The following is a 23342-nucleotide window of genomic DNA, read 5'->3' on the forward strand; positions in this document are numbered from 1 at the left end:
CCTCTCCTCCCATCTCTCTTCCCTCCTCCTCCTCCCTCCCCCCTCCCCTCGAGTCCTGGGTCTCTCCTCTAAAGTTCGTCCCTCTTCTCTCCTCTTTCTCCCCGCTCCTCCCTTCCTCCTCTCCTCATTCCTCTCCTCTCTCTCTCTCTCACTCTCTGTTCTGCCCCCTCGTCCGCGTCACCTCACCGCAGTCTCCCTGCTCCTACGCCCGCCTCTCGTCCCCTGCCTCTCTCGCTCCCCCCCCTCTAACTCTCTCTCCTCTCCTCTCTCCTTATATCTCTCTCTCATCTTGTCGTCGCCCATTCGCTCATCTCGCCCCGCTCATCACTCTCTCCCTCTCTCCTCCTCTCCTCCCCTCCCCTCCTTCTAAAACTGATACAACTTCACCATAACTTCACAGAAGGCGAGCGCTGAGATTTACTGAATCAATTTCCAATCGGGGTGAGATATAAATCCTGCCATTTATTCCTGTACAGAAGGCGAGCCATTTTTATTCCAATGTGGAAGATTATAGACATTTCAATCTATTTCCTTCGCCCTCGATACCCTGCGAATCACTGCATAGTGCAGCAGGGTAACGCCATCAATATCATCGTCTAATCAATAGACAATAGACAATAGGTGCAGGAGTAGGCCATTCGGCCCTTTGAGCCAGCACCGCCATTCAATGTGATTATCCCCAATCAGTACCCCGTTCCTGCCTTCTCCCCCATATCCCCTGACTCCGCTATCTTTAAGAGCCCTATCTAGCTCTCTCTTGAAAGCATCCAGAGAACCGGCCTCCACCGCCCTCTGAGGCAGAGAATTCCACAGACTCACCACTCTCTGTGAGAAAAACATATAAGATTGTTAAAGGCTAGAGGCAGGAAACATGTTCCCGATGTTGGGGGAGTCCAGAACCAGGGGCCACACGGTTTAAGAATAAGGGGTCGGCCATTTAGAACGGAGGCGAGGAAACACTTTTTCTCACAGAGAGCGGTGAGTCTGTGGAATTCTCTGCCTCAGAGGGCGGTGGAGGCCGGTTCTCTGGATGCTTTCAAGAGAGAGTTAGGTAGGGCTCTTAAAGATAGCGGAGTCAGTGGATATGGGGAGAAGGCGGGAACGGGATACTGATTGGGGATGATCAGCCATGATCACATTGAATGGTGGTGCTGGCTCGAAGGGCCGAATGGCCTCTACTCCTGCACCTATTGTCCATTGTATATTGAGATGATAATTGGGGCATTGCGAGCAATTCTGGGCCCCATATCTGAGGAAGGAGGTGCCGGCTCTGGAGAGGGTTCAGAGGAGGTTTACGAGAATGATTCCAGGAATGAGTGGGTTAGGTTCATGTTATAGGAGCAGAATTAGGCCATTCGGCCCATCAGGTCTATTCCACCGTTCAACCACGGCTGATCTATCTCTCCCTCCCAACCCCATTCTCCTGCCCTCTCCCCATAACACTAATCCACCTTCCATTGAACTGTGATTATGCAAAGCAAGATTCAAGATTCAAGTGAATTTATTGTCATGTGTCCCTGTATAGGACAATGAAATTCTTGCTTTGCTTCGGCACAACAGAACATAGTAGGCATTGAATACAGAACAGATCAGTGTGTCCATATACCATTATATAAATATATACACACACATGAATAAATAAACTGATATAAACAGATAATGGGTTATTAATGTTCAGAGTTTTGTCCGAGCCAGGTTTAATAGCCTGATGGCTGTGGGGAAGTAGCTATTCCTGAACCTGGTCGTTGCAGTCTTCAGGCTCCTGTACCTTGTACCTGAAGGTAGCAGGAAGATGAGTGAGTGGCCAGGATGGTGTGTGGGTCCTTGATGATGCTACCAGCCTTTTTGAGGCAGCGGTAGATCCCATAGATAGGGTAGACAGTCAGAACATTTTTTCCCAAGTTGGAAACATCAAAGTGTAGAGGGCACAGCTTTGAGGTGAGAGAGGCAAAGTTTAAAGGAGATATGCGGGGCAGTAAAAATTGTGAATTGTCCCTAGTGTGTGTAGGATAGTGCTGGTGTGCGGGGATCGCTGGTCGGCACGGACTCGGTGGGCCGAAGGGCCTGTTTCCGCGCTGTATCTCTACAGTCTAAAGCCGTTCTCAAACCAAGCTGTGATGTATCCCAGCCATGTGGGGTCGGGGGAGGAGGGGGGTTGGCTGGAGGAAATAAAGGCCATTCTGGAGTAGCTCAGCGGGACAGGCAGCATCTCTAGAGAGAAGGAATGGGTGACGTTTTGGGTCGAGACACTTCTTCAGTCTGATCGTCCCTTCTCTCCAGAGATGCTGCCTGTCCCGCTGAGTTACTCCAGCATTTTGTGTCTACCTTCGAATAAACCAGCATCTGCAGTTCCTTCCTGCACTGGCAGCTAAAGTCAGACAACATTGTGGAGCCCGCCCGAACCATTGGGCTAGAATTATTGAACAGGTGGCTGCATTAAAAATGTATGAATGTAATGAATACAAGAACATTATTACTTTTAAGATGAATTTTGATGTCAGCAGCGCCCAGGCACTGCTGCAGCTGTTTGCTTCATTGTGGATTTTACTTAAAAATGTGGAGGGGGGGGGAGGGGGGGGTGTATTAACTCTTTGTGTGCTGGCCCCCACTTTCACCCCACTACCCCCCCCCACAACTCCCCACCCTCGACACACTCTCCCCCCCCCCCCCCCCCCGTCTCCCCACAAAGTTACTCCAGCATTTTGTGTTTAAGAAGGAACTGCAGATGCTGGAAAATCGAAGGTGGACAAAAATGCTGGGGAAACTCAGCGGGTGAGGCAGCATCTATGTGGAGAGAAGGAAACAGGGCCTTCAGAGAGAGGAGGAGATCTTCTTCAAAATAGGCATACCTCGAGGAGATTTTGCAGTGGAGTATAAGAAGGAACTGCAGATGCTGGAAAATCGAAGGGAGACAAAAATGCTGGAGAAAATGGCCTATTTTCCATAGATGCTGCCTCACCCGCTGAGTTACTCCAGCATTTTTGTCTACCTTCAGTGTAAAACCAGCACCTGCAGTTCCATCCTGCACATACAATGAATGTGTACGGTGCGTGCAGGAGGCTATGGTGATGCAGCGGGTAGAGTTGCTGCCTCACAGCGCCAGAGATCCGGGTTCGATCCCGACTCCGGACGCTGTCTGTACGGAGTTTGCACGTTCTCCCCGTGACCTACGTGGGCAGTTTGTGTCTACCCTCGATTTAAAAACCAGCATCTGCAGTTGTTTCCTCCTTAACAGCGGTTAAAGAGGGAATTAATTACAAATGAAGTCACCGGACATCTGGGGAGTGGGGTGTGGGGAACATTAAACACTCCAGCTGCCCACATCTGGAGACACGAAATGCTGAAGAAACTCATCCGGTCAAGAGAGAGTTAGATGGATCTCTGAGGGTCAGAGGAGTTAAGGGATATGGGGAGAAGGCAGGAACGGGGTACTGAACCAGAATTCTTGCTATTGAGAGAGCCCAGCGTAGGTTCACCAGGTTAATTCCCGGGATGGCGGGACTGTCATATGCTGAGAGAATGGAGCGGCTGTGGGCTTGTACACTCTGTGGAGTTTAGAAGGATGAGAGGGCATCTCATTGAAACATATATGAGATTGTTAAGGGCTTGGACACGCTAGAGGCAGGAAACATGTTCCCGATGTTGGGGGAGTCCAGAACCAGGGGCCACACACACACACACAGTTTAAGAATAAGGGGTCGGCCATTTAGAACGGAGACGAGGAAACACTTTTTCTCACAGAGAGTGGTGAGTCTGTGGAATTCTCTGCCTCAGAGGGCGGTGGAGGCCGGTTCTCTGGATGCTTTCAAGAGAGAGCTAGATAGGGCTCTTAAAGATAGTGGAGTCAGGGGAGAAGGCAGTCTTTGGACGATCTCTCTCTCTGCCCCCCCCTACCCCCCCTCCCCCCCCCCCCCCCCCTCCAGAACTGTCTCTCTGGTGATATGATAAATTTGAACTGCATATCCCTTGCTGTTTGGGTCTATCTGGGCCTGAGTATGACTAGCAGCGTCAGTCAGTGTATCTGTGTTAGATGAGTGAGCAAGGAGACACGAGATGGGGGGAATCCTGGCTGTGAGTAATGGTGTCTCTAACCCCCTCTGGGACAGGAATAATTAAATACTGCAAAATTGGGTGCGTGAATTACAGACGGGGAGGGGGGGTTAAAATTGACTGGTTACAATCTCCCTGCCCAGTCAAAGCTCAAGATCAAATCTATTTATCTGAAGAAAAAAAAAAGTGCTCTTCCCCACCTCCTGAAGGGACTGTCACTTTCTATGATGCATTTGATCTTGATGGCGATCTCCATCCAAACTGAGTGCCTGTTCGTGTGTGAATCAGGGCAGGGAGCATAGCCGGGCTAGTGGAGATGTCGACGTGGGCAGCTGGGCTCGAGAGGGTTTAATTACACAACCGACAATAGACAATAGGTGCAGGAGTAGAGGCCATTCGGCCCTTCGAGCCAGCACCGCCATTCAATGTGATCATGGCTGATCATCCCCAATCAGTACCCCGTTCCTGCCTTCTCCCCCATATCCCCTGACCCCGCTATCTTTAAGAGCCCTATCTAGCTCTCTCTTGAAAGCATCCAGAGAACCTGCCTCCACCGCCCTCTGAGGCAGAGAATTCCACAGACAATTGAAACGTCACCCATTCCTTCTCTCCAGAGATGCTGCCTGACCCGCTGAGTTACTCCGGCACTTTGTGTCTACCTTTGGTTTAAACCAGCATCTGCAGTTCCTTCCCACACATACAGTGTGTACCTGGATACCCAAGTCACACTAAAGCATTATCTGTACTCCCCTGACTCCACTATCTTTAAGAGCCCCATCTAGCTCTCTCTTAAAAGCATCCAGAGAACCAGCCTCCACCGCCCTCTGAGGCAGAGAATTCCACAGACTCACAACTCTCTGTGAGAAAAAGTGTTTCCTCGTCTCCGTCCTAAATGCATCAGTCTGAAGGAGGGTTTCGGCCCGAAACGTTGCCTATTTCCTTCGCTCCATAGATGCTGCTGCACCCGCTGAGTTTCTCCAGCATTTTTGTCTACCTTAAATGGCCTACTCCTTATTCTTAAACTGTGTGTGGCCCCTGGTTCTGGACCCGTGACAATATTAAACTGATTATTTGTTTTGTCGTTGTCTTAAAGTGTCTTAAAGGACAAGAGCAGGTAATGCAGCATCTGTATGATGTTTTTAATAAGCAGAAAGTTGGAACAAATGGCAGAGATAAAGGCAGAGGTGTGAGACAGACTGATGGCAGACACCTCAGCGGTAAAAAAAAGGGTCTCGACCCGAAACGTCACCCATTCCTTCTCTCCAGAGATGTTGCCTGTCCCGCTGAGTTACTCCAGCATTTTGTGTCTATCTACGCTATGAAAATGATTTTTCATAGACATAGAAACATAGAAATTAGGTGCAGGAGTAGGCCATTCGGCCCTTCGAGCCTGCACCGCCATTCAATATGATCATGGCTGATCATCCAACTCAGTATCCCGTACCTGCCTTCTCTCCATACCCTCTGATCCCCTTAGCCACAAGGGCCACATCTAACTCCCTCTTAAATATAGCAAATGAACTGGCCTCAACTACCCTCTGTGGCAGAGAATTTCAGAGATTCACCACTCTCTGTGTGAAAAAAGTTCTTCTCATTTCGGTTTTAAAGGATTTCCCCCTTATCCTTAAGCTGTGACCCCTTGTCCTGGACTTCCCCAACATCGGGAGCAATCTTCCTGCATCTAGCCTGTCCAACCCCTTTTCGAACTTCAAGTAACCCCTGCATTCCACCCCCCTCCCCATCCTATTTCGCCTTCCCCTCAGTCAGCAATGAGCCATTCCACATTTCCCTTGGAGCTTCGTCCCCTTTGATCTCTCGTTTTCACACCTCACCCTTCCATATCTCTAAGGTAGACAATCCTCTGTGTCTACCTTGGATTTCCAGCCCAGGCTGACTCTTTGCTGACCTCTGGTGTCAGCACGCAGGACCTGCAGGTGGTGCAATTACTGCTCAGGCAGGAACTGCAGGTGCTGGTTTACATTGAAGATAAGACACAGAGTGCTGGAGTAACTCAGTGGGTCAGGCAGCATCTGTGGAGAACATGGATAGGTGACGTTTCACAGAGTGCTGGAGTAACTCAGTGGGTCAGGCAGCATCTGTGGAGAACATGGATAGGTGACGTTTCAAGGGTTGGACAGGCTAGATGCAGGAAGATTGTTCCTGATGTTGGGGAAGTCCAGAACAAGGGGTCACAGCTTAAGGATAAGGCGGAAATCCTTTAAAACCGAGATGAGAAGAACTTTTTTTCACACAGAGAGTGGTGAATCTCTGGAACTCTGCCACAGAGGGTAGTTGAGGCCACACAGTTCATTGGCTATATTTAAGAGGGAGTTAGATGTGGCCCTTGTGGCTAAGGGGGTCAGGGGGCATGGAGAGAAGGCAGGTACGGGATACTGAGTTGGATGATCAGCCATGATCATATTGAATGGCGGTGCAGGCTCGAAGGGCCGAATGGCCTACTCCTGCACCTAATTTCTATGTTTCTATGTTTCACAGAGTGCTGGAGTAACTCAGCGGGTCAGGCAGCATCTGTGGAGAAAGAGAATTGGTGACGTTCGAGTCGAGACTGTGTGACCATCCTCCCACAACTAGTCCTGAACTACTATCTACCTCATCGGAAACCCTCGAACTACTTTCAATCGGACTTTCCTGGACTTTATCCATCACCAAACATTATTCCCTTGTCCTGCATCTGTACACTGTGGATGGCTCGATTGTAACCATGTGTTGTCTTTCTGCTGACTAACTACATTTCCATATAACCATATAACAATTACAGCACGGAAACAGGCCATCTCGGCCCTACAAGTCCATGCCGAACAAATTTTTTTCCCCTTTAGTCCCACCTGCCTGCACTCGTACCATAACCCTCCATTCCCTTCTCATCAATATGCCTATCCAATTTATTTTTAAATGATACCAACGAACCTGCCTCCACCACTTCCACTGGAAGCTCATTCCACACCGCTACCACTCTCTGAGTAAAGAAGTTCCCCCTCATATTACCCCTAAACTTCTGTCCCTTAATTCTGAAGTCATGTCCTCTTGTTTGAATCTTCCCTATTCTCAAAGGGAAAAGCTTGTCCACATCAACTCTGTCTATCCCTCTCATCATTTTAAAGACCTCTATCAGGTCCCCCCCTTAACCTTCTGCGCTCCAGAGAATAAAGACCTAACTTATTCAACCTATCTCTGTAACTTAGTTGTTGAAACCCAGGCAACATTCTAGTAAATCTCCTCTGTACTCTCTCTATTTTGACATCCTTCCTATAATTTGGCGACCAAAATTGTACCCCATACTCCAGATTTGGTCTCACCAATGCCTTGTACAATTTTAACATTACATCCCAGCTTCTATACTCAATGCTCTGATTTATAAAGGCTAGCATACCAAAAGCTTTCTTTACCACCCTATCTATATGAGATTCCACCTTCAAGGAACTATGCACGGTTATACCCAGATCCCTCTGTTCAACTGTTCAATTTCCCTTGGAACTTCGTCTCCTTTGATCTTCCGTTTTCACACCTCGCCCTTCCATATCTCTCAGGTAGACAAAAATGCTGGAGAAACTCAGCGGGTGAGGCAGCATCTATGGAGCGAAGGAATGGGAGACCCTTCCATATCTACATGATACGCAACAGAAGCTTTTCACTGGACCTACCTCAGGAAACGCGACTGCAAACTGGACTCAAAGTCGAACAAAAAACTTTTTGCATTCACTAAACTAAACTAAAACTGAACTGAAATAGAGGTTGATGTAGTATAATGTGTAGGCAGGAACTGCAGATAGTATCCCACTAGTCACTGCCTGCCATTCTGAAAGGGACCCGTTAATCCCTACTCTTTGTTTCCTGTCTGCCAACCAATTTTCTATCCATGTCAACACTCTACCCCCAATGCCGTCTGCCCTAATTTTACCCACTAATCTCCTGTGTGGGACCTTATCAAAGGCTTTCTGAAAGTCCAGGTACACTACATCCACTGGCTCTCCCCTTGTCCATTTTCCTAGTTACATCTTCAAAAAAATTCCAGAAGATTTATCAAGCATGATTTCCCCTTCGTAAATCCATGCTGACTCAGACCAATCCTTGTTACTAACATAGAAACATAGAAACATAGAAAATAGGTGGAGGTGTAGGCCATTCGGCCCTTCGAGCCTGCACCATTCGCCATTCAATATGATAGAAACATAGAAACATAGAAATTAGGTGGAGGAGTAGGCCATTCGGCCCTTCGAGCCTGCACCATTCGCCATTCAATATGATCATGGCTGATCATCCAACTCAGTATCCCATACCTGCCTTCTCTCCATACCCCCTGATCCCTTTAGCCACAAGGGCCACATCTAACTCCCTCTTAAATACAGCCAATGAACTGTGTGGCCTCAACTACCTTCTGTGGCAGAGAATCCATGTGCAGTGCAGAGAGATGCTGGTTTAAACTGAAGATACTTAAGACATGGATAGCCTTTACTGAATTCTTACAACAACAGAATGGTGAACCACAAATTTAAATCTAAATCTGATGCTACGATGGGTGAGGGGGTGAGGTGGGGAGGTATATCTCCATATTTTATTCTTTCTGCACTGCTTTGGTGGCTTAAGGACCTCGTTCTTGTTCATTTCTACTTTATCTCTTCATTTTCTCTTTTCTTCTTTCCTTCTTTTATTTTTTCTTATTTTATTAAAAAAAAAAATTAGGCTCTAGGGTTAAAAATGAAGCTGTCCAACAAATGTACGATTGTGATGCCAATCGTTTTATCCTCGTACAATTGGCTTCTAAAAAAAAATCATTTAAACTAAATAAATAGACACAAAATGCTGGAGTAACTCAGCGGGAGACAGGCTGCAGCATCTGTGGAGAGAAGGAATGGGTGACGTTTCGGGTCGAGACCCATCTTCATGCCGTTGAACCTCCCTCAGGTGAAGGAAGGGCACTGGGTGATATTTATCAGCAGATAGCAGACTATAAAACTATTTAATATCATCACAATATTACGAAGATCAAATTCAAGTTCCTCAGCTCCAACTTCACGAAGACCCAGTTAGGTCACAAGAGACCTTGTCCTTGACATCACAAAGGTGGGAGGGGGGGTGGGGAGGGGAGAGGGGGGGGGGGTGAGGTGGGGGGTAGGGTGTTGAGGGGAGGGGGGGGGAGGTAGGTAGCTAGAGACGGGAGGAGGGAAGGGCAGTCTGGAGATTTGGGGGAAAGGTTTGCCATCTTCTCGTTATTGGGGCAAACTCGTTGGTAGGTATAAGTGGGCATAAGGCATTTGCTGTGTGTGTGGGGTGGGGGTGGGTTCTGGGGGTAACTCTGTACCAAGGGGAGGGTCAGACCGGGTTTGGAGTATCGTGAACAATTTAGGTGTCTTGTCTTTCCACCGGCTATTTGTCCCGTGTAACGAGGTACAGTGAAAAGCTTTTGTTGCGTGCTAACCAGTCAGCGGAAAGACAATACATGATTACAATCGAGCCGTCTACAGTGTACAGATACATGATAAGGGAATAACGTTTAGTGCAAGGTAAAGTCAGCAAAGTCAAAACAAGGATAGTCCGAGGGTCACCAATGAAGTAGATAGTAGTTCAGCACTGCTCTCTGGTTGTGGTAGGATGGTTCAGTTGCCTGATAACAGCTGGGAAGAAACTGTCCCTGAATCTGGAGGTGTGCGTTTTCACACTTCTGTATCTCTTGCCCGATGGGAGAGGGGAGAAGAGGGAGTGACCGGGGTGAGACTGGTCCTTGATGATGCTGCTGGCCTTGCCGAGGCAGCGTGAGGTGTAGATGGAGTCGATGGAAGGGGGGGTCAGCAAAAGCGTTTCGCTGTAGCTCGGGGAGAGGTGACGACAAACGGAAGGTGGACTTCAGCGGGCGCGCAGAGCGCAGTCCCGTTTCTCACGCCCCGCGTCCCCTTTGCCTTGATAGGAGCGGAGCGTTTGGTGGACCGGCGAGGGCCGTGGGGACTGTGGTGCTGAGTGGACTGCTCTCTCCCCCCCCCCCCCCCCCCCCCCCCCCCAACCCCCACCACCCCCCCCTGCCTGAGACGGGTAAAGTCTTGTTCAACATGGACTCATCTGACTGTCCAGGTGAGTGGACCCGACATTTGCAACACTGTCGCTCCCACTTCACAAACAAATCCGTAAAGGATAGATAATAGACAATAGACAATAGGTGCAGGAGTAGAGGCCATTCAGCCCTTCGAGCCAGCACCGCCATTCAATGTGATCATGGCTGATCATCCCCAATCAGTACCCCGTTCCTGCCTTCTCCCGATATCCCCTGACTCCGCTATTTTTAAGAGCCCTATCTAACTCTCTTGAAAGCATCCAGAGAACCGGCCTCTGAGGCAGAGAATTCCACAGATTCACCACTCTCTGTGTAAAAAATGATTTTCTCATCTCGGTCCTAAAAGATTTCCCCCTTATCCTTAAACTGTGTGTGACCCCTTGTTCTGGACTTCCCCAACATCGGGAACAATCTTCCTGCATCTAGCCTGTCCAACCCCTTAAGAATTTTGTAAGTTTCTGTAAGATCCCCCCTCAATCTTCTGTATTCTAGTGAGTACAAGCCGAGTCTATCCAGTCTTTCTTCATATGAAAGTCCTGCCATCCCAGGAATCAGTCTGGTGAACCTTCTCTGTACTCCCTCTAGGGCAAGAGTGTCTGTTACTGCTATCCAAATGTGCGGCTATCTCATCTTTTATAATTGACTCCAGCATCTTGCCCACCACCGATGTCAGGCTAAAGGGGCTTTCCCACTTGGTGATCCTGTATATAGAAAAACATAGAAACATAGAAATTAGGTGCAGGAGTAGGCCATTCGGCCCTTCGAGCCTGCACCGCCATTCAATATGATCATGGCTGATCATCCAACTCAGTATCCCATACCTGCCTTCTCTCCATACCCTCTGATCCCCTTAGCCACAAGGGCCACATCTAACTCCCTCTTAAATATAGCCAATGAACTGGCCTCAACTACCCTCTGCGGCAGAGAGTTCCAGAGATTCACCACTCTCTGTGTGAAAAAAGTTCTCCTCATCTCGGTTTTAAAGGATTTCCCCCTTATCCTTAAGCCGTGACCCCTTGTCCTGGACTTCCCTAACATCGGGAACAATCTTCCTGCATCTAGCCTGTCCAACCCCTTAAGAATTTTGTAAGTTTCTATAAGATATCAGCGTCACCGAAAGATTTTGAGCATTTCCAAATCCAGGGGCGACAAATAAAAACATCAGGCGTCAACACATGCATTTTCCGGTGACTTGATACATCGGTTAACGATGCCGGCAGTTGCCGGAAAAGTCGGCAAGTGGGACAGGCCCCTTAACTGGTCTATAATTCCCCTGTTTTTCTCTCTCCCCGTCTTTCTTACCGCTGAGCCTGAGAGTCGCGAGGGATATTTTTTTTTTGTGTTGGGGTTTTTTTCCCCGCAGACAAGCAGTGCCCGGAACCGGACGAGAGGACGGCGGTGAATTTCAATCTTCTCTCCGAAACGATAAACGCCACGAAATCTGGACGGTCGACGATCTTCAAATCCTCGTGCGTAGAAGCCAGCGTTAAAATCACTCGTACATACTGGGGGTCAGATCAGCCACACACACACAGCCCCAGCACAACAGCCAGCACATCAAAGCAGACAAAAAATGCTGGAGAAACTCAGCGGGTGAGGCAGCATCATAGATCATAGATCATCAACATCATAGATCATAGATGCTGCTGCACCCGCTGAGTTTCTCCAGCATTTTTTGTCCGCCTTCGATTCTTCCAGCATATTTTTCCAGTCCTTTCTTAAACAGCCAGCAATTAAACTGTTGCCTGGGGCTGTGCTGGGGCTGTCTGAAGAAGGGTTTCGGCCCAAAACGTTGCCTATTTCCTTCGCTCCACATAGATGCTGCTGCACCCGCTGAGTTTCTCCAGCATTTTTGTCCACCTTCGATTTTCCAGCATCTGCAGTTCCTTCTTAAACATAGCCTTTACTTCGTCTGAAGAAGGGTCTCGACCCGAAACGTCGCTCATTCCTCCCCTCACCAGAGATGCTGCCCGTCCCGCTGAGTTACTCCAGCATTTACTTTTAGTCTGAGAGATAGAAACAGGCCCTTCGGCCCATCGGGTCAGCGCCGACCAGGGATCACCCCGCACACTAACACTATCCTACACACACTAGGGACAATTTACATACTTACACCAGGCCAATTAACCTACAAACCCGCATGTCTTTGGAGTGTGGGAGGAAACCGGAGCACCCGGAGAAAACCCACGCGGGTCACGGGGAGAACGTGCAAACTCCGTACAGACAGTACCCGTAGTCGGGATCGAACCCGGGTCTCTGGTGCTGTGAGGCAGCAGCTCTACCCGCTGCGCCACAGTGTCCAAAACACCGGCATACAGATATTCCCCTGGGGGAGGGAGAGGGGGAGGGAGAGGGGGAGAGGGGCGTAGAGGGGGAGAGGGGAGAGAGGGTGGAGAGGGGGAGAGAGAGGGGTGGAGAGGGGGGAGAGGGGGGGGAGAGGGGGGAGAGAGAGGGGGGAGGGGCGGGTGAGAGAGGGTGAGGACGAGGTTGGAGAGACAGACAGACAGGACAGACAGACAGGACAGACAGACAGACAGACAGAGACAGACAGACAGACAGACAGCGAGACAGAGAGACAGAGAGACAGACAGAGAGACAGAGAGGCAGAGAGACAGACAGAGAGACAGGCAGACAGACAGCGAGACAGACAGACAGACAGACAGACAGACAGACAGACAGACAGACAGACAGACAGACAGACAGACAGACAGACAGACAGACAGACAGACAGACAGACAGACAGACAGACAGACAGACAGACAGACAGACAGACAGACAGACAGACAGACAGACAGACAGACAGACAGCGGTCAGCGTACAATAGTTCTTTAATAAAATATTTTTCCCCCAAAAACGTTTCTTTCTGATTTAATGCAGGAAAAAGCACTTGAAGCAATTTATCTCCAAGTATGAGTCTCTGGACACTGAGATGCCCGGGATCCGCAAGTTCGATGATTCTCCCGCCTCTCATCCTCTGACACTCTGTGTGGAATGTCCGGTAATGGCCCCCCCCACCCCGACCCCCCCAGACCCCCCCAGATACATGAGTAGGGAGTAACGTTTAGTGCAAGGTAACGCCCGATCAAGGATAGTCCAAGGGTCACCAATGAGGTAGATAGTAGCTCAGGATCGCTCTCTGGTTGTGGTAGGATGGTTCAGTTGCCTGATAACAGCCGGGCAGAAACTGTCCCTGAATCTGGAGGTGTGTGGGCGTGCGTTCCGTTTTCACACTTCTGTACCTCTTGCCCGATGGGAGAGGGGAGAAGAGGGAGTGGCCGGGGGGTGAGACTGGCCCTTGATGATGCTGCTGGCCTTGCCGAGGCAGCGTGAGGTGTAGATGGAGTCAATGAGGAGGGAGGGTCAGCAAAAGCGTCACACACTAATGCCCCTGTCCCACTTAGGAAACCTGAACGGAAACCTCTGGAGACTTTGCGCCCCACCCAAGGTTTCCGTGCGGTTCCCGGAGGTTGCAGGTGGTTGCCGGAGGTTGCAGGTGGTTGCCGGAGGTTGCAGGTAGTGGAAGCAGGTAGGGAGACTGACGAAAACCTCCGGGAACCTCACGGAAACCTTGGGTGGGGCGCAAAGTCTCCAGAGGTTTCCGTTCAGGTTTCCTAAGTGGGACAGGGGCATTAGGTAAGGGCTCGGCCATTCACATTGAAAGTTCTGCCTTGGTTTGACTTTCCAAAATGCAACCCCCTTACACTTCAAGAGTCAAGAGTCAATTTAATTGTCATTTGGACCCCTAGAGGTCCAAACGAAATGCCGTTTCTGCAGCCATACATTTCACACAAATAGACCCCAGACACAACATAATTACAATTTTACATAAACATCCATCACATAGCTGTGATGGAAGGCCAAAAAAAACTTATCTCTCCACTGCACTTCCCTGTATTAAACTCCATCAACCATTCCCTCGGGGGGGGGAGGAGACCTCGGGCACAGCACCCTTGGGTGGCTTCCTCTCTAGGGTGAGCACCCCTGCTGTCTGTCAATGGCCAGGTCTGACCTCTCTCCCCCTCCAATCCCATGCTCCTGGCTTCTCGTTTCAGGCCGAAATGGACCTGACCCACCAAGACATCATGTCGGCAGCTGAGAACATTCTCCCCGACGCTTTCGCCGATGGCCGAATCACCAGCATCCAGTTCGAGAACGTCAATGTTATTTGCGGCTCATCTGGGCTGAAGAACAGGTGGGGGTGGTGAGGGGACGGGGAGGGGTTTAGGGAGAGAGGGGGGAGAGAGAGGGGTGGAGAGAGGGGGAGGGAGGGGGTGGTGAGACCATGGGATAAAGGTTACATTGTGGTTGGGGCCACGCAGTAGAGAGGTCCATTAAGAAGTGTAGTTTCTCTTATAGAAACTTACAAAATTCTAACAAAATTAAGGGGTTGGACAGGCTAGATGCAGGAAGATTGTTCCCAATGTTGGGGAAGTCCAGGACAAGGGGCCACAGCTTAAGGATAAGGGGGAAATCCTTTAAAACCGAGATGAGAAGAACTTTTTTCACGCAGAGAGTGGTGAATCTCTGGAACTCTCTGCCACAGAGGGTAGTTGAGGCCCACAGTTCATTGGCTATATTTAAGAGGGAGTTAGATGTGGCCCTTGTGGCTAAGGGGATCAGGGGGTATGGAGAGAAGGCAGGTACGGGATACTGAGTTGGATGATCAGCCATGATCATATTGAATGGCGGTGCAGGCTCGAAGGGCCGAATGGCCTCTACTCCTGCATCTAATTTCTATGTTTCTATGTTTCTAAGAGGGGGTTGGATGTGGCCCTTGTGGCTAAAGGGATCAGGGGAGAGAAGGCAGGCACGGGATACTGAGTTGGATGATCAGAGGGCCACATCTAACTCCCTCTTAAATATAGCCAATGAACTGTGTGGCCTCAACTACCTTCTGTGGCAGAGAATTCCACAGATTCACCACTCTCTGTGTGTGAAAAAAAAAATTCTCATCTCGGTCCTAAAAGATTTCCCCCTTATCCTTAAACTGTGTGTGTGGCCCCTTGTTCTGGACTTCCCCAACATCGGGATCTGCATCTAGCCTGTCCAATCCGTTCCCTTCCGCGGAGGCTGCCTGACCCGCCGAGTTCTTCCAGCTCTTGTCTCTTGCGAACAGGTGGCTGATCAACGTGTCGGATTTCCAGACCAGGAGTTTGTTCCTCAATTCTGGCCTCATCATCAACAAAGTCTACCTGGCCGTGCAGCGCTATGACGACCTGCTGATGGAGGATTACAAGTTACACCTGCGCAGGGCGATGGCTCAGAAGAAAGTCTTGGAGACTTTGAATGAAACGGCTAACCTGGGCATGAAGGCGAGGTAGAGTGGCCACAGATGTTGGATTAAAGCAGGGGAGAGGGATTAGAAGAGATTTGTTAAAAAGCTGTCAGACAAATAAATTATTGTTCCTTTGTCTTGTTGCCTGGCAGGTGTATTTTTTAAATTGTAAATACATCACGGCCCGTGGTGGAATTCTTCACACCTGAGAAACATTAAAAACAGGTGCAGGTGTAGAGGCCATTCGGCCCTTCGAGCCTGCACCGTTCGCCATTCAATATGATCATGGCTGATCACCAGTATCCTGTACCTGAGCATTGGGTCATAGAAACATAGACAATAGGTGCAGGAGTAGAGGCCATTAGGCCCTTCGAGCCTGCACCGCCATTCAATATGATCATGGCTGATCATTCAGATTCAGATTCAGATTCAGATTCAGATTCAATTTAATTGTCATTGTCAGTGTACAGTACAGAGACAACGAAATGCATCCAACTCAGTATCCCGTACCTGCCTTCTCTCCATACCCCCTGATCCCTTTAGCCACAAGGGCCACATCTAACTCCCTCTTAAATATAGCCAATGAACTGCGTGGCCTCAACTACCTTCTGTGGCAGAGAATTCCACAGATTCACCACTCTCTGTGTGTGAAAAAAAAATGTTTTTCTCATCTCGGTCCTAAAGGATTTCCCCTTTGTCCTTAAACTGTGTGTGTGGCCCCTTGTTCTGGACTTCCCCAACATCAGGAACAATCTTCCTGCATCTAGCCTGTCCAACCCCTTAAGAATGTTGTAAGTTTCTATAAGATCCCACCTCAATCTTCTAAATTCTAGCGAGTACAAGCCGAGTCTATCCAGTCTTTCTTCATATGAAAGTCCTGACATCCCAGGAATCAGTCTGGTGAACCTTCTCTGCACTCCCTCTATGGCAAGAATGTATTTCCTCGGATTAGGAGACCAAAACTGTACGCAATACTCCAGGTGTGGTCTCACCAAGACCCTGTACAACTGCAGTAGAACCTCCCTGCTCCTATACTCAAATCCTTTTGCTATGAAACCTTAACGGAGTCTCGTATCTTTTTCTTCTTCTTGTGTGTGACGTGCACAGCCTAAAGTTGTTGGACAACCTGTTCTATTTGATCTTCCGTCTGTGCACGTCGAGTTGATTGCATTCGTCGAAACAGGGCGGACCACGTGAAGGTTGCAATCTCCCACCCCAGCCCGAGTCTCGTATCAAGAGTGTGGGGTTTGAAGCTGTGTTCTCGTCACCTTCCCCGTAGCTAACAATGAACCACTCCACCGTTCCTGTTCAAGAAGGAACTGCAGATGCTGGAAAAAAATCGAAGGTAGACAAAAATGCTGGAGAAACTCAGCGGGTGAGGCAGCATCTGTGGAGTGAAGGATCTCGACCCGAAACATCACCTATTTCCTTTGCTCCATAGATGCTGCCTCACCCGCTGAGTTTCTCCAGCATTTTTGTCTACACTCGACATTTTCTTGTACGATTGCTTTGATCAGTCCTGTTCACACCTTACACGGGGGTGGCAGATTGCAACCTTCACGTGGTCCGCCCTGTTTCGATCAAAGCAATCAACCTGGCATGCACAATCAAATAGGATAAAATAGAACAAGTTGTCCTACAACTTTAGGCTGGGCTCCAAAGATCCCATGGCACGCCATACATAGAAACATAGAAACATAGACAATAGGTGCAGGAGTAGGCCATTCGGCCCTTCGAGCCTGCACCTCCATTCAATATGATCATGGCTGATCATCCAACTCAGTATCCCGTAAATATAGCCAATGAACTGGCCTCAACTACCCTCTGTGGCAGAGAGTTCCAGAGATTCACCACTCTCTGCGTGAAAAAAGTTCTTCTCATCTCGGTTTTAAAGGATTTCCCCTTCATCCTTAAGCTGTGACCCCTTGTCCTGGACTTCCCCAACATCGGGAACAATCTTCCTGCATCGGGAACAATCTTCCTGCAATACGCAAGAGACCTTACATTTTCTCTGTACCCATCCATCCATCTCTGTGTGTCTCTCTCTCTCCACCCCCAGACTCAGTCTGAAGAAGGGTCTCGACCCGAAACATCACCCACTCCTTCTCTCCAGAGACGCTGCCTGTCCCGCTGAGTTACTCCAGCATTCTGTGTCGACATTCGGTGTGCATTTTGTGTAGGATGGAACTGCAGGTGCTGGTTTGCACCGAAGATAGACACAAAATGCTGGAGTAACTCAGCGGGACAGGCAGCGTCTCTGGAGAGAAGGAATGAATGGGTGAGACACGGGTCGAGACACTTCTTCAGACTGAATTCCGTTGTTCGGTGGTTGACAACGAAACAATTTTGACTCTTGCACATAGTGGCCAACATACATTTGGCAAATCACTCCCTCCAGAGGGAGAACAAGGAGGGAAGAGACAGTGACTAAGACTTTGCCTCCATCACAGTGAGGATGTGCTTGGTGAACTCACTGTGGTGGATGTTTAATTTGTGTTTAGTGTATGTTTTGTTTGACTGCAGGCAACATAATTCCGTTCAGACAGAAAGGTCTGAATGACAATAAAGGAATCTAATCTAATCTAATCTAATCTAACTAATATAGTTAGATCTGAGTATAGAAGCTGGGATGTTATGTTAAAATTGTACAAGGCATTGGTGAGACCAAATCTGGAGTATGGGGTACAATTTTGGTCGCCCAATTATAGGAAGGATGTCAACAAAATAGAGAGAGTACAGAGGAGATTTACTAGAATGTTGCCTGGGTTTCAACAACTAAGTTACAGAGATAGGTTGAATAAGTTAGGTCTTTATTCTCTGGAGCGCAGAAGGTTAAGGGGGGACCTGATAGAGGTCTTTAAAAATGATGAGAGGGATAGACAGAGTTGATGTGGACAAGCTTTTCCCTTTGAGAATAGAGAAGATGCAAACAAGAGGACATGACTTCAGAATTAAGGGACAGAAGTTTAGGGGTAACATGAGGGGGAACTTCTTTACTCAGAGAGTGGTAGCGGTGTGGAATGAGCTTCCAGTGGAAGTGGTGGAGGCAGGTTCGTTGGTATCATTTAAAAATAAATTGGATAGGCATATGGATGAGAAGGGAATGGAGGGTTATGGTATGAGTGCAGGCAGGTGGGACTAAGGGGGAAAAAAAGTTGTTCGGCACGGACTTGTAGGGCCGAGATGGCCTGTTTCCGTGCTGTAATTGTTATATGGTTCTGTATTCATGTCTACTATGTTCTGTTGTGCTGAAGCAAAGCGATAATTTCATTGTCCTATCTGTCTGTGCGGAGTTTGCACGTTCTCCCTGTGAGTTTTCTCCGGTCTCCTCACACACTCCAAATGCGACGTGCAGGTTAGTTGGATTTGAAGTAAATGTGAAATTGTCCCTTATTATGCCCCTGTCCCACTTAGGAAACCTGAACGGAAACCTCTGGAGACTTTGCGCCCCACCCAAGGTTCCCGTGCGGTTCCCGGAGGTTGCAGGAGGTTGCAGGTGGTTGCTGGAGGTTGCAGGTGGTTGCAGGAGGTTGCAGGTGGTTCCCGGAGGTTGCAGGTAGTGGAAGCAGGTAGGGAGACTGACAAAAACCTCCGGGAACCTCACGGAAACCTTGGGTGGGGCGCAAAGTCTCCAGAGGTTTCCGTTCAGGTTTCCTAAGTGGGACAGGGACATTATTAGTGGTGTTAGTATGCGGGGATCGTTGGGCCGAAATCCCTGTTTCCGCGCTGTATCTCTAAACTAAATTAAAACAAACCTTCACGGGGCAACTCCTTATTATATTCTTTATTTCTCCTGTACACAAAGCATTCACGGAATGTTCTCCCCTTATATGTACACTTTACAAGATATGCAATAAGATAGGATTATTTGATCGCCAGGTCTTTGGCCGAGATAAGCCTAGAGTCCCATCCCTTTTATATAGACTGTAGTAACTCGATACATGAGAAACGTGTCATATTCATTATTAAACCAGACCGCGTCTGAGTTTTGTGTGTGTGGGGGGGTTGTCGGTTTTTTTATTTAAATCATTGTCTTGAGTTTCTACATTCCTGGAGTTAAGATACATTCACACTCTGAAGCCCTTTTAATAAGACACACGGCGTTGGTGTGTCAGCTGTTTGTAGCTCGTCACCTCTGCAAGGAGGCAGAGCTCTTGAGACTACTGGCGGTAGGTTTAGTTTCAGTTCCGATCCACCTTGTCCCCCCACCCCCTCCCCTCCCCTCCCCCCCATTAATAAATAGCTAAAAAATAAAAGGATCGCAGCCATCTCATGGTCCGTTAATGTCCCACCCCACTCCCCAATCTCTTTCATGCCCCTCCTGAAATTGGGCTGCAGGTCTGAAGAACGGCTTCGACCTGAGATGTCGCCCGTTCCTTCCCTCCAGAGATGCTGCCTGTCCCGCTGAGTTACTCCAGCATTTTTCGGTCTATCATCTCTCCAGAGATGCTGCCTGTCCTGTAGAGTTACTCCAGCATTTTGTATCTATCATCTCTCCAGAGATGCTGCCTGTCCCGCTGAGTTACTCCAGCATTTTTCTGTCTATCATCTCTCCAGAAATGCTGCCTGTCCCGCTGAGTTACTCCAACATTTTTCCGTCTATCATCTCTCCAGAGATGCTGCCTGTCCCGCTGAGTTACTCCAGCATTTTTCTGTCTATCAGTTACTCCAGCATTTTTCTGTCTATCATCTCTCCAGAGATGCTGCCTGTCCCGCTGAGTTACTCCAGCATTTCGTGTCTTTTCTCCGGTGCAAACAAGCATCTGCAGTTCCTTGCCGCTCTGCAGGTCTCCAGGGAGGGCAATGGGAACGAGAAGATCGTATTCTTCCTACTTGATGTTCTGCAGGAGGTCTTGTGGAGCCATCTGATGGGAGCAGTGGTGTCGGCAAGGAGGGCTTTGGTGGTGGGCAGGTGGGGAGGGGTGGGTTGGATAAGGTTTCTAAGTCGAGTGTTTGCCCCCCCCCCCCCCCCACCTCTCAGCAGACGAGGCACGTTGACCTTGAGGGAAGATGACATTGACTGACCGGAGACTGTCCAGCGAGTGTTGGCCGTATATATTGGGAATGGCCGTTCAAGGCCACACAGGCCCGGACCTGTGGATCGCGGGGTCCTTGGTCCAGCAGCAGGATTAGATCCGCTTGTTCTCGAGGGGGGGAAGCGCGAGGCTTCGGCCTGCAGGGAGGGGCGAGGGACGGGACGGGACTGGGAACACACACACACACACACACACACTCTCCCCGAGAACAGCCATGTCCGGCTGAATTTGGCACATACGTGTTTCGGAGTAGACGAGGTGCGGTCGGTGGGACACGCACGCTCGGGTTCGTGTTTGGCAACGGTAGAACTCCACCTGTGGCACTTTAGGCAGGCTGCGGCCTGGCGAGAGGGACCCTTGGTCCCACCCAGGGGGGCAGCTTCAACAGGCCGAGGGCTTACGGGCTGGACTGCGGCCTAGTGGGCTGTACATGAAGCCTAATGGATAGGAGCACGGATTAGTGAGCAGGCCCGAGGCCTAGTGGGCAAGACTGAAGCCTAGTGGAGAGGCCTGAAGCCTAGAGGAGAGGATTACGGCTTAGTGAGCAGGCCCGAGGCCTTGTGGCTGGACTGAAGCCTTGTGGAGAGTATCACGGATTAGTGAGCAGGCCCAAGGCCTAGAGGGCAAGACTGAGGCCTAGTGGAGAGGGCCAAGGCATGGCAGGCGTGACAGAGGCCTAGTGGAGAGGACTGAAGCCTAGAGGAGAGGAACACGGCTTAGTGAGCAGGCCCGAGGCCTTGCGGGCTGGACTGAGGCCTAGTGGAGAGGACCAAGGCCTGGCGGGCAGGAGCACAGCCTCACACACGACATGTGAACTGGGTTTGTGAGGACCTGAGAGGTTCATGTAATGCAGTGTCTTGACAGAGAGAGAGAAACCATCTTTATGTCACTGTCAATGGACGGAGATAAATGGACATGCACACACACGCATGTACACTCACACACACACACATGTACACTCTCACACACACGCATGTACACACACACACACGTACACTCACACATACGCATGTACACACACACGCATGTACACTCACATACACACGCATGTACTGTACACACATATACATACTCACATGCGCACACACACACGCATGTACACACACACACACACATGTACACACACACACACACATGCATGTACACTCACACACACACATGTGGACACACACACACATGTACACACACACACACACACATGTGGACAACACACACATGTACACACACACACACGCATGTGGACACACACACATGTGGACACACACACACACGCATGTGGACACACACATATGGACACACACACACACATGTACATTCACACACACACACAATCTCTCTCTCCTCTTTCTCTCTCACACACACACAATCTCTCTCTCTCTTCTCTCTCTCACTCTCTCTCTCTCTCTCTCTCTCTCTCACACACACACACACACCCACACGGCCCACTCTGCATCCTACAGCTCGGGATAGAGACATTACTGACCCCCCCACTGAGCTGTAGGGCCCACTGGGATTATTGCCCTGGCAGCCAGCACAACCAGAACTCCCACACACAAACCCACAAACGCTTCTCCCCGGGACCACGTGGGTTTTCTCCGGGCGCTCGGGTTTTCCCCCCACAACCCAAAGGCGTGCGGGTTAATTGGCCCGCTGTAAATTGCCCCCCCCCCCCCCCCCCCCCCTGTTGTGTCGGGAGCGGATGAGATAGTGGGGTAACATTGAACCTGTGTGAATGGGTGATCGGTGGCCAGCATGGACTCGATGGGCCGAAGGGCCTGTTTCCACGCAGGGGCATGAAGAACAGGGCAGGGGGTCTTGGGGTGCGGTGAATGGAATTTAGATTGGTGAGGGGAGGGGGATGGAGGGGGATAGAAGATACTCCAGCATTTCGGATCGACCCTCTTTGGGAATTGTCCAAGTTTACCTGGGAGCTCACCTGGTCTGAAGGAACGTCACCTGTCCCTTTACTCCGGAGATGCTGCCTGTCCCGCTGAGTTACTCCAGCACTTTGTTTCCAACTGAGGTCTGGACCAACATCTGCAGTTCCTTCCTGCACACAGTGTACAGCACAGGAAGAGGCCCTTTGGCCCACAATGTCCATGCTGAGCGTGATGCAAGGTAAAGTGATCTCCTCGGCCTCTGGTCCATATCCCTCTGTATCCACGTCCCCATCTAAGAGCCTCCTGAACTCCACCATCTCAGCCATGATCACATTGAATGGCGGTGCTGGCTCGAAGGGCCGAATGGCCTCCTCCTGCACCTATTGCCCATTAACTGGGAGGCTGGGGGTCAACATGCCTCTTGGACCTGCTGGTGTCTCCCCGAACCCATCACCGTCCTCACCCCTCCCCCTCTCTAATGGAGGGGGTCATGGGACAGTGATCCTGGGTCCCCCCCACCTCACCCAAGATGTTCGACCCAGGACCCTCAACATAGAAGATCCAACAGCCCCAACACAGTCACCAGAAGTAGGGTCTCGACCCGAAACATCACCCATTCCTTCTCTCCAGAGACGCTGCCTGTCCCGCTGAGTTACTCCAGCTTTTTGTGAGTCTACCTTCGGGGTATACCGGCATCTGCGGTCTAATGTGGACAGCCAACTGGTCAAGTTAGTAGTGTGGTCAACCAACTGGCCGATCGAGGGTGGCTGTCCAGCGCACCGTCTCTGAGCTGCCCAAACTCCTGGACATAGTTGAATGCGGAGGCCACTCCTTTACAGGGCTGTGTGTGTGCGCACGGAATTGGGGGCAGTGTTTCATCGGGCAATAGTTCGGGGGGTAGGGGGAGTTTAGCGATCTACTCTTGAGGGTCTGGGGTGTGGGGGGGGGGAGGGGAAAGAGACAAGACTGGGACCCTTGGGGCTGTGCATGTACTGGGGGCTTGGCAGAGAGAGAGAGACGGTGTCAGGAGGTCCACA

The 23342-nt window shown here is 49.9% G+C and overlaps 1 protein-coding gene across 1 annotated transcript; it reads left to right on the forward strand.

Moving 5' to 3' along the window:
- The first annotated feature begins 10081 nt into the window (after positions 1–10081).
- Positions 10082–15519, forward strand: LOC129715749 (putative uncharacterized protein C19orf81). Its single transcript, XM_055665605.1, has 5 exons — positions 10082–10134; positions 11478–11583; positions 12992–13112; positions 14167–14306; positions 15231–15519. The coding sequence occupies exons 1-5, from the start codon at positions 10113–10115 to the stop codon at positions 15433–15435; spliced, it is 594 nt and encodes a 197-aa protein (XP_055521580.1). The 5' UTR covers positions 10082–10112; the 3' UTR covers positions 15436–15519.
- Positions 15520–23342: the final 7823 nt, after the last annotated feature.

The sequence above is a fragment of the Leucoraja erinacea genome, unplaced genomic scaffold (assembly GCF_028641065.1).
Source record: "Leucoraja erinacea ecotype New England unplaced genomic scaffold, Leri_hhj_1 Leri_1374S, whole genome shotgun sequence".
In the NCBI taxonomy this organism is placed as follows: Eukaryota; Metazoa; Chordata; class Chondrichthyes; order Rajiformes; family Rajidae; genus Leucoraja; species Leucoraja erinaceus.

What these genes read in the sequence shown, in the direction of transcription:
- LOC129715749 (XM_055665605.1), top strand. Translation starts at nt 10,113, where the DNA reads ATGGACTCATCTGACTGTCCAG. An exon ending in GGACTCATCTGACTGTCCAG is followed by an intron (nt 10,135 to 11,477) that starts GTGAGTGGACCC and finishes TTTTCCCCGCAG; the next exon opens with ACAAGCAGTGCCCGGAACCG. An exon ending in CACTCTGTGTGGAATGTCCG is followed by an intron (nt 13,113 to 14,166) that starts GTAATGGCCCCC and finishes TTCTCGTTTCAG; the next exon opens with GCCGAAATGGACCTGACCCA.